At 37.3% G+C, this 11,175-nt stretch overlaps 1 protein-coding gene across 3 annotated transcripts in view; it reads left to right on the top strand.

The window, feature by feature from the left end:
- The first annotated feature begins 1,237 nt into the window (after positions 1-1,237).
- The window catches only part of kcnq4 (potassium voltage-gated channel subfamily Q member 4), a 67,338-nt gene continuing 57,400 nt past the window's right edge, over positions 1,238-11,175 (top strand). Inside the window, exons 1-2 of one of the 3 annotated variants that reach the window (XM_082185876.1) lie at positions 1,238-2,080; positions 2,518-2,791. In XM_082185876.1, coding sequence (XP_082042002.1) covers positions 2,526-2,791 — 266 coding nt within the window. In that variant the 5' untranslated portion in view covers positions 1,238-2,080; positions 2,518-2,525. Of the gene's footprint in view, positions 2,792-11,175 lie in introns of all 3 variants that reach the window. The other 2 variants (XM_082185875.1, XM_082185874.1) reach the window with 2 other exon arrangements.

Below are 11,175 nucleotides of genomic sequence, written 5' to 3'. Positions count from 1 at the left end.
AGATGTTGTACAATTTTGAAAGATCCGTAACATTGCCACCTACTGTATAACAATGAAAACACGAATTACCGGGAAAAACTTGTCCCTGGCGGGGAAAGAGTTAATCAGTATGGGCTTTAAAATGATCAAGGATGAACACAACTGCGCCCTTGATTTTCATTACATTTTCATTGCTTCTACTATAATTTATTTATTTAGTGTAATATGATTGCATTTACATTAATGCATTTGGCAGACGTCTAAATGTTGTCAGATCATGCATTTTCTGGAAGCGAACCCTCACCGTTGCTAGCGCCACGCTCTACTGTTTGAGCTACAGGAATGCTGTAAGTGTGTAGACTATCTGAGATTCTGAGAACTGTCAGAGTAGACTTTTACTCAGCTTCTTTCCAGACAAAATGGATGGATAAGTTATTAATGACTTTAATTCATTTGTTTATATTCATGTTTTGGGTTTTTTATCCTCGCTCATTTGCACACAACATTTTTGCCGTTCACCCCACAGCTTGGGAATGTGCATTGAAATGTCATTAAGTTTAAGATCAAAACATGCAAAAGAAATGTTGCACAGGAGTGCTTGCAGGGAATAAAGCCGGGCTTAAGAGGACTAATGCATTCCACGGTTGCTCTAAAGCATTGCATATAGCAGCAGCCGAAGCCATTAGGACGGCCTGAAAAAAAATCACATAAACTAAATGCAAGGTATTGATTATTGAGGTCCCTTTTCTCTGCTCCATCATCAACCATCAACACCACACAACTTAAGCATTAATTCTCAAACTTTTAAGCATAGTTTAGCGCAATATAAGAGAGTGATTCGAGACTACTATTCTTATTTTACCATTGTCCTTATGGGTAGGTGACACATGCAGACAATACTGGCATTTAGTGAGGCACATGTGCAGAGCTTATAATACTGTACAGCACATCCCCAGCACCTGTTCAAGAGGGTTAATCTTGGCCTTGACATCAACAAGATGGCCTTTTGATTGATTCTCTTGATATGACTGAGTGCATGTTTACACAGAAGTACATTGATCCAGTATGAAGTTGTATATAAATGTTTGATGAGTCCACACAGTGCATGTGCGAATTATGCTACAACTTCGGGTGGGTCCTATTATTATTATTTTTTTTAGGGGTGGAATAAAATTTGTTTAGGTTTGTTGAGAGAAAACAGAAAACTGAATCCGTTCTGCTAAATTTGGTGGCAGTGCCATCCATCCATCCCTCCCTCTCCTCGCGTGTGTCCTGCTCTCACTTTCTCATCCTCGCGCTCCGCGCAGCACGTGCAGGTTACGCACTCTCTCTCAGTCCACATCGATGAACGTCTTGGACTCTATAATATGTCACGGACTTTTGGGACAATCTTGAAATGACCGAACTACAGGCACGACTTTGAATTCATCTCACACGGACCCGCTCCGCTCCTCCCCAAAGAACCGAAATGAGCGTCGCGCGCCGGAGGGGGAAAACCGGGCATGTCGTTTACTTCTAAACATTTCTGCTTTGTGCTTAGACAGTATTTGTCAGGAAAACTTGAGTTATGGAATGCGTTCGGATTTTTTGTGCTGCAGGGTGTGTTCCGAAACTTTTGAGTAGCCTAATTAATACGCACGTTAGTGTCTCAACATGAAGTGCTCATGTTACGATTTAAGATGATAATTCAGCTGAAATATTCATATCAATGTGGAGTCATGGCTGTATGGACATATCTTTGATTAGTAATAGCAACTTAAATGAACTAATAACATGCAGACGCGCTCTATGAGGCTTTTCAACTGTATCACCTGAACAAGCCACTTTTGTTCACTTGCCGATTATTAGACGAGCTTGCTGTCTTTTAAAGGGATACGATGTTTTTACGTTTAATTAGTAATAGTGTTACATGCCCTGATGCTAATTTTGTATTATTTTTCTGATTACAACAATCACTTTTGTTTAGAAAAATATTGGATAGAGTAAGTTTTGCTGTCTGCTAAATCAATTATCGGTTGTTTAACATCTGGTTTAGCGATACATTTTAAAAATAGCGTCCAACAACGACATTACCGGGAACAGGAAACAAAAGTGTCTACAGGTAAATTTTATTTTTTATTTTTTTCATAAATTATAAAAATTGTATGTAAAAGACATTAATTCTTAAGTGCGATGTGTTGATATTGTTTGTCAAGATTAGTGAAGAATTTAGAATTTAAAGAAGAATTAAAGAGAATGATGAGTTAACGATATTCTTTGCAACTAAACAGGCTATTTAAGAAACAACATTATTATTAAATTCACAGTATAGAATATTATTAATAATGCATTAATTTGGATTATATTCCCAATAATAAGCAAGTGTTTTTATTATTGTAGTATGATCATAATTTAGCTATTATATATCAGCTGTAGGACACTTAATACAAATAATCATTATCGGTTTGTTAACCTGTATCGGTCGATCTCTGCTGTATATGGTGCACTAGTTTGCTTGTGTAAACACAATAATGTTGGGTAGTCCTTCCAATAACGGAGGCATTAGGATGCTGGCCCCCCCTTCACCCAACGATGACAGGCGGGTTGAGTTTGTGGCTCTCACGGCTGTTCATACGGAAAGAAGCGAGCCGTCCAGCCCAGAGCGAGGACACCCGTCTCACCGCACCGGCTTACTGGGCACGCCACTGCCAGCGCCACCGGGCCCAAGGGCGACCCCATCTGCCTCCAGCAAACGCTACAGAAAGTTACAGAACTGCCTGTACAACGTGCTCGAGAGACCCAGAGGATGGGCGTTCATCTATCACGCCTTCATGTAAGTCACCCACAATCAAACTGTTGGTTTTGAGATGCACGTTTTTGTTTTACAAAGTCTTAAAGGGATAGTTCACCCAAAAATGAAAATTCTGTCATTAATTACTCGCCCTCATGTCGTTCCAGACTTTCGTTCATCAACGAAATTAAGATCTTTTTGATAAAATCTGAGAGCTTCCTGTCCCTCCATTGACAGCTACGCAACTACCACTCAAGCTTCAAAAAGTTCATAAAGAGATCGTAAAACTAATCTATATGGATCGAGCGGTTTAGTCCAAATTTTCTGAAGAGACACGATCGCTTTTTATGATGAACAGATTTAATTTAGGCTTTTATTCACATATAAACATTCATCAACTCGCACATCAGTTGTGGAAAATGGAAGATCAACCATGTTCGCTTGACGTGCGAGAACCAATGAGGTTCATTCTTGTGTTACGCATCACGTTTGAGCTTCGGCAAGAACCAATGAGGTTTGTTCTCATGCATCAAGCAGGTTCGGTTGAGCATTTGTGTTGCGAAGATGAACGAAAGTCTTACGGGTTTGGAACGACATGAGAGTGAGTAATTAATGACAGCATTTAAATTTTTGTGTGAACTATCCCTTTAAGCTAAGCAAGAAGCATGTTGATAAATGATCACAGAGAAACTGTTAATGACTGTGAACTAATTTGCGCACACAAATGGCCCACCTGCCATGAGCTCACCTGGAGTCAGTGACGGTCTCTGATTCTGAACAAGCTGAGTCGGGATATTTTCCTATTAGGTGACCCTTCCAATAGACCATATCATTTCAACATCAGCCAAGATTGATTTTCATCTCTCACAATTGGATTAAATTCCCATGCTGCATTCTTTCAACAAATCAAGTTTGCTTCGTTTGACATTTACAGATGCGTTGTATCCTTGGTTGAAACTGTAAAATGCCTTGGGATGTTCCAATACAGCAGGTCATTATTAAATGTTTTATTCATTGTTGCTGATTGTCTTGCCAACTAAAAGGGCCGAGTATATAGAGCAAGTGCTCAGCCATAACTGTGACATTTGTGTATTCAGAGTTAGTTATTAGCCCACTTCTCTTTGGTTGAGGGTCCCAGCTGGACCCTATTCTGAAATATTCCACTATATCATTGTATTTGACTGGTCAGAAGCTGTTTCCCGTGGGTAGGCACATTGTTAATGGATGTCTGTGACAATGACTTTAATTTTAGGATGCCACAAAAAACACAGGTGCGTGATTTCTTTTAAATTAGTGTTGATCAGTGTGACATTCAGATGCATTTCTTTCCTGTAGTGTGCTTTCTTTTTCAGAAGGCGTTTTTGACCACTATAGTACATTGTTTTCATCCTCTCAATAAGTAATAAATCCATAGTGAGAGCCATTAAAGCGGAGAGATAGACATCAGCTCCACTGCCTTACAGTTTGAGAGCATAAGAGAGCTTATCAGACTCTCATACCTCCGCCTGTCACTCATCTCCCTCACTTCAAAGCACAACACAGGCCAAATCACAATTATTTCACTGATCTCCTAATGAGTGCTTTTTTTTATTCAAGCCCAATCCAATTACAAATTCCAAAATAACTCGTAATCGCAGTTTCAGGGAAAACAACTCAAGCTTGATTACATTTTTTTTTTAAAGGGATAGTTCACCCAAAAATGAAAATTCTGTCATCATTTACACACATAAGTTGATATTTTGAAGAATGTGGGTAGCAAAACAGTTGACGGTAGCCATTGACTTCCATGGTATGGAAGAAAATACAATGGAAGTCAATGTTGGTAACTGTTTTGTTACCCATATTCTTCAAAATATTATCTCCTGTGTGTAAATAATGACAGAATTAAAAATTTTGGGTGAACTGCCCCTTTAAAGTAAACCTGATTTGCAAAAAAAAATAAAAAAATTCACATTTACTATTGAAACATGATGTATTTCCAGGTGAAACGGGATTTTCAGTGAGGAAAAACTGACTTGATTTTGTTCACTGTGATTAGCATGTGTAAAGCGGGCGTTGAATATCAGAACCAGACAGAATGTGATTTTCCTAAAGCAATGCTTAAATGGGTAAAGTGTGGCCTAAGTGAGTTCAGGAGAAACATTTTAAAAGAAGAACAAGTTATTACAGTACAGTTTAAGAGGTTTTTTTTGTTTTTTTTTGCAATGTCATACACTGTAAGACCACAAAAAAAAAAAAAAGAAGTAAAGTAAAGTGTGGTCTAAGTGAGTTCAGGAGAAAAGGAAACATTTTAAAAGAAGAAGTTATTACAGTACAGTTTAAGAGTAAACAATTATTTGCAATGTCATACACTGTAAGACCACGAAAATCTTTTTAGAAAAAAGTTTGCAAGATAAATTGTGAGAAATCTGTAATAGGTGCAGTTCTTTAAAAAAAAAAGTTCTTGAATATTTTCTCAAGATTTTTTTTTTTCTTCGTAGTAAAATGAAAGGCTTCAAGATTTTGTGTGATTGTATATTATCCTGCTCATGAGGCTGACTTGTCTAATAAAACAAAACTTTACACTGGTAAATCTAAACATATAATTTTCACCCCCTTTCTTTTTTTTTTTCTTTTTTTTTTTAAGTAGGAAGTACCAGACAGTCAATTTTAAAAGTATGTATATAAGTATGTGATGTGTGATAGTGAAATTACATTAACTTTCATAGGAGAATTTGCATGCTAGGTGATAAAAGGAAAATCTTGTAGTAGTAATATGTCTTATATGTAACTAACTACTATTCTTTTGTAAATCTTATAGGGTTTTTAAGACTGGTCTTAAAGTCCCCCTGTGGTGAAGATTACGTTTTTAATGTTGTTTATATGTCTATGTGGTGTTTTTAATGTGCTTTAAGACAAACCATGTTCAAATTCATAAGTCGACAGCATTGCTGAGTATTTTCTCCTTAAAACTGCAGTGAACCAAAGACAGTCTCAAAAACACGTTTTGAAATCGCTGGTGTTTCTGACGTCACAAACTACCTTGTAACCAATCAGATCAACGTGTGATCGTCAACCAGTGGATCTCTGAGCTGGGCGAGTGAGTGGAGGCGGGGCTCATTTGCATATTCATAGGACTGGTATACTAAATGAGGCAAGAGTGTAGAATTACATTCAAGCTATTTTTTTTAAGGAAAAAACGTTTAAATGTGTAATTTTGGTGATCAAAGAAGAGTTTTAAGGAAATTGTTGACTACAGTAGGACTTTAAAGGAGATTATCCTAAGTTTAAAAGTTATTAATTATTATTTTTAAAAAGCTTTTTAATAAGATTTTTTCTGCTCTGTCTTAAGAAGTATTTTTGTAAACACAAAATATGCTTAACTTTTTATTGAAGTTATCCATCTTATTTTTCAACACGGAAGTAAGGTGTTTTATGTGAATGTGCGCGACTTCCGATTTATTAGCCGCTATAGGGAAATAACAAGAAGAATATATCAACGTGCAGTAAAGTGTAAAACTATTTGCTACAAATCAGTGTTTTTATAATTAAGTCATTACATTAAAATAATATGGTATACGAAATATCAGTTTGCAATATCAAGCATCATAACGAGCTGTTTTGTACAGCTAAAAATTACTGGAAGTGAATGATACCGGAAGACAGACACATATGTGACACTGGATCACAAAACCAGTCACAAGTCGCACTGGTATATTTGTGGCAATAGCCAATAATACATTTTATGGGTCAAAATTATCGATTTTTATTTTATGCCGAAAATCATTAGGATATTAAGTAAAGATCATGTTCCATGAAGATATTTTGTACATTTCCTACCGTAAATATATAAAACATTTATTTTTGTGAGTGAATGCAGCACAATCGTGAACACAAATGTACAACTTTAAAGGAGATTTTCTCAATGTTTTGATTTTTTTTGCACCCTCAGATTCCAGATTTTCAGATATCCCGGCCAAATATTGTCCTATCCTAACAAACCATACATCAATGGAAAGCTTATTTATTCAGCGTTCATATGATGTATAAATCTCAATTTCAAAATTGTGACCTATGTGACTGGTTTTGTGGTCCAGGGTCACATATGTCCTCTTACCTGGAAAATAAGGCAGATAGAATAAGAAGAAATAGCAGTTCATTATTTTATTCTCAAGAATGCTTTGTGAATCCGAACCCAGAAATGTTCTAAGTACATAAATATGGTCATGTTTCTGATGTCATGTTGAGTTTAATTGACAGATTTTTGGTTTGAAAGTTTGAAGGTCACTAAAGTTCCCTTAGACTAGTCTCAACAACTGCTCCTGTAAGAGTTACGTCAAGTACCATTATGCCTATTCATATCATAGCCTCTAAATGTGTCGAGTCTCAGCTTTGGTCAGCCTGATAGAAGACCCTTTCTCCATGAAGAGAAGCTGTCTGGTCTGGCGTGTTTCACCCCAGTGTAGTTTAAACAAGTATAGCAGTCTCTAAGCCACTGCCACCATTTGTTTACACCATCTATGCTGAGCACTCTCTCTCTCTCTTCCTCTCTCTCTCTCACACTCACACAGAGGACAAATATATAAGGTCATTTTAAAGGGGTCCTATTATGCTTTTTCAAATATTCTCATAGGGCTGTGCGATATAGCTAAAAAAATTATCACGATAAAATGTTTCAAATCGTTCGGTATCGATAATTATTGACTTTTTTTATAACCTTTTTTTTTTAAGACAAGTACAAAAGTTTGAATTTAAACCACTGTTTTTGTTTTGTTTTTTTTATCCACATTATTAAGGCAAACAACAAATGATATTAGTTTTAGCAGTCAAAAAATTAAATGTAAACAAAAATATCTTCTTTATGTCTTATATTAAGATAAAAAAAGTAAGCGTTAAAGAAACTCTTGAACTTAAATAAAATGTTACAAAATGTGTGCAATGTAAAAGTGTAAACGTAGAAGAATCAAGGTAGGTCTTGAAACTTTGAGGTAGGTCAACATCTGTAATAAGTAGGGGTGTAATGGTTCACAAAATTCACGGATCGATACGACACAGTGGTGTCACGGTTAGGTACATTTTTCGATACAACAAAAAGAAAGAAATGCCAAAGAAATTTCCTTGATTTAAAAAATATATATTATTAAAAGAGAAATTATTTTAAATAAGTTTAAAAAGAGTTTTCCCTACATTTTGAAACTTTTTGTTTTATAAATGAGGGTAATGTATTTGAAGGATGAACAAATAATGTTTTGGTCATCACATTACAAATAACATTTAAATATGATAATATTTGAGTTTTGAAGTGCTGGAAAAAGATGTGTGACGTACTTGAAAGCATTTTACTATTCCTGTCAAACTTCCATGGTTACAGTGAGTGTTACTACAGTAAAGCCATAGCCTATACAATGAATGTTGCTGATCTGTGGACTTAAAGCCTATAACTAGTTCATTCATGGCACAATGTTTCTCCTGGTTTCCACGTCAGCGCTGTTTGATCCGTTAATAACGGAGAAGTGTGAATGCTTCTCACTAGATCTTGCAGCGATGTTATTACTTCAGAGGCGAATTCAAATGCTTTCTTTACCGGATCTCTTAGAGCTGTGTAGTAACAGTGTCGCTTGATGAAGATCGGCTCGCGCTGCACTCACTCACATTGATGGTCCAAACTGATTAACGGTCCGTGACGCACAAAATAACGCAGTTTCGTTCCGCTTTCATTGCGCTTGCCATTTGATGTTGGGCAACGTTGTGGTGGTCGCGCGTGCATTTGAATGAAAATATTGAGCGCCATATCGAACATTTTTCATATCGTTACCGACAATGGTGTACCGTCGATAAATACCGATACCGTTTTATCGCCCAGCCTCGTTTCCTTAAGGCCCGTACACACCGGGACGAATTTTGCGCGCGATATTCGCCGACGTTTAACGCCTCGTGACTAAACAAAGGGCGCCAATGTGAGTGTGCACACCGACGCGAAAAACGCCACGCGTAAAAGCGTAATTTTTTTTAAAACGCCTCGGGTTCGTTTTTTTAGTTTGACGTGCCGCGTCAAAAACTATCCGACCAATGAGATTGGCGCTTTTGCTCACGTGTCTGGAGCTTCTGAAGTTACAGTAAAACACAACTTGGGGGCGCTCAAACACAAAACGGTCTTGCCGAGCACACATACGTAACAGCGAAGAAGATATACGCCAAGTAGCGTCTACACTGCCCATAGACAGACACTGCCGGGAAGAAATGCCGGGAAGAAATGACGAGGAAGATGCAAGGCAAGATGAATGTAGAGCTGCTGGTCTCGTTGGTGTCGGAATAAAGAACTATATGACAAACGCGACAGCGACTATAAAAATATTGTTAAAAGAGAACTGTTATGGAGTGGTATTGCAGAGTATAGACTGTTATGGAGTGGTATTGCAGAGTATAGACTGTTATGGAGTGGTATTGTATTTCTGTTTTACATTAAGCGCCATCTAATGTCAGGGAATGAATTAGCATGTTCACTCGGCTCATCGTCAGCGAAAATCGCTTGGGTGTGAACACAAAAAACGCGTTGAAAAACGCTGGCGAATAACGCGCGCCGATATTCGTCCCGGTGTGTACGGGCCTTTAGTGTGTAATGTTGCTGTTTGAGCATGAAAAAGGTCTGCAATGTTGCAAAGCACAGAGACCCTCCAAAGGGAGTTATTCTCTATATCAGTGTCAGTGTTTCTGAACTCCCTGAAACGCCTCCATTGCAGTCTTGAGTTTTCTTCCGGGAACGAACACGTAATTTAAATAATTCCCGTCCAAGGCATATGCAAAATAAAGGGGTTGAGTAAGTTAGTAGTGTGTTGAAACTGGCGGTTATGGTAAGCGGTTGACCAATCACAACACACTGGTCTAGCCGACCAATCAGAGCACACTGTGCTTTTTAGAAGGAGGGGCTTCATAGAGACAGAAACTAAACAGAGCGTTACTGACAGACTGGGAAGAGAGGAGCTGCAACAATGGAGAATATGTGAAACATAAGATGTTTTTTGAACATTCAAGCATGTAAACTAATTCTAGTAAAGCCTAAAAACAAAATCAATACTCTGTAAAAGAGCATAATAGGTCTCCTTTAATATACAGTACAGGTAAATTTACCAAATTGGACATTTTTACCAGTTCATAATGCCATCTCAATGGCCATATTTTTATATGTTTTTCTTCAGGTTTATACATCAAATAGTACTCTTAATGGTGGGTATGTACTTTCTAGGTGTCAACCTAATGGAAAGTGAATATTTTCCAAAATTATATTTTACATTTACAATATTTTTCACTGTATAAATGGGCCTTTATACATGAAAATATATAGCAGCCTTTACATTTCAGGGAGATAGTTGGGGGTCCAAGGCATCAAAAAAAGATTGCAAAAAAACGTTCTTATACAATATCTACACAGGTTTGGCTCAACTACTTAAATTCAGAGAAAATGGTGTGTGAAAATGTTTAAATTCATACTTTTTTATCTCACTTTCGGTTTTGCCATAGTTACTGCATTTGCTTTTAGGGCAGATTACCTCACAAACAAATGATTGTGTGATTTTATAGGTTTAGGAAAAGATTGTATTGCTCAGAGGTCATCTGCATGTAAGATATCTTGGAACCGGATGCTTTGGAGTGACACAGTAAAAACTTAGATAAGCATTCTTACAATAATTGCATTGGCTCTCTTTCCAATGAGAGAAATACAGTGAGGAGTTATTAACAGTACCTGGCGTGCCAAGGTTACGACTCTCATGTTTCAGACTCCCAGTGTCTGATTCTCTGAGCAGTTTCTATTAGAGCCTGGGCATGTGTGTGATGGAAATTCTGCCAATGTATAGCATTAGATTCTCGATTTAACCATCCGAGAACAGACTATCTAGGCTAACTAGATGTTGTCAGACCAGATGTGTGATCAACTAAATATTAAATGTCCTTCGGTGCCTTTTAGACAAATCCGTCTATACAGTCTCATGACAAATTCAAGTAAATTATTGGTAGTGGTACTTCAGCCGGAGTCTCTTAAATGTCTGAATTGTCCTGTGAATGTGTGTTAATGTGAATCTTGTACTGTAGATTAGAACCATACTGCATGGCTGAGGGAAATGAAGTGGCACATTGATCATTAAATTGAGACTGCGATTAAGCAAGGGATGTAATGTCTTGATGGTTTAATTAGCTCTGCTCTGTGAGGCTGCTGGAGGAAATGTGTTTCTCTCATGGTACCTTGTTTTTGGCACAAATGTTGTGAAGAGTTGCTCAAAGAAGCCGTTTCATTCTGATTTTACGATCAACACTCTTTCTCTCTCTAAAGCACAGCAGTTCGATGATGAATGATATTTCTAAATGAAATACTAGGGAATGACGTGAGATGGTCAAGATTTCGACTAAAGCCTCAGCTGTGGAAAAGTTGTGTGACTAAAGGATAATTGAGA

The sequence above is a fragment of the Leuciscus leuciscus genome (assembly GCF_965113295.1).
Source record: "Leuciscus leuciscus genome assembly, chromosome: 12".
Lineage (NCBI taxonomy): Eukaryota > Metazoa > Chordata > Actinopteri > Cypriniformes > Leuciscidae > Leuciscus > Leuciscus leuciscus.
The sequence above is the reverse complement of the archived record's forward strand: the minus strand, read 5'-3'. Positions and strand labels throughout refer to the sequence as shown.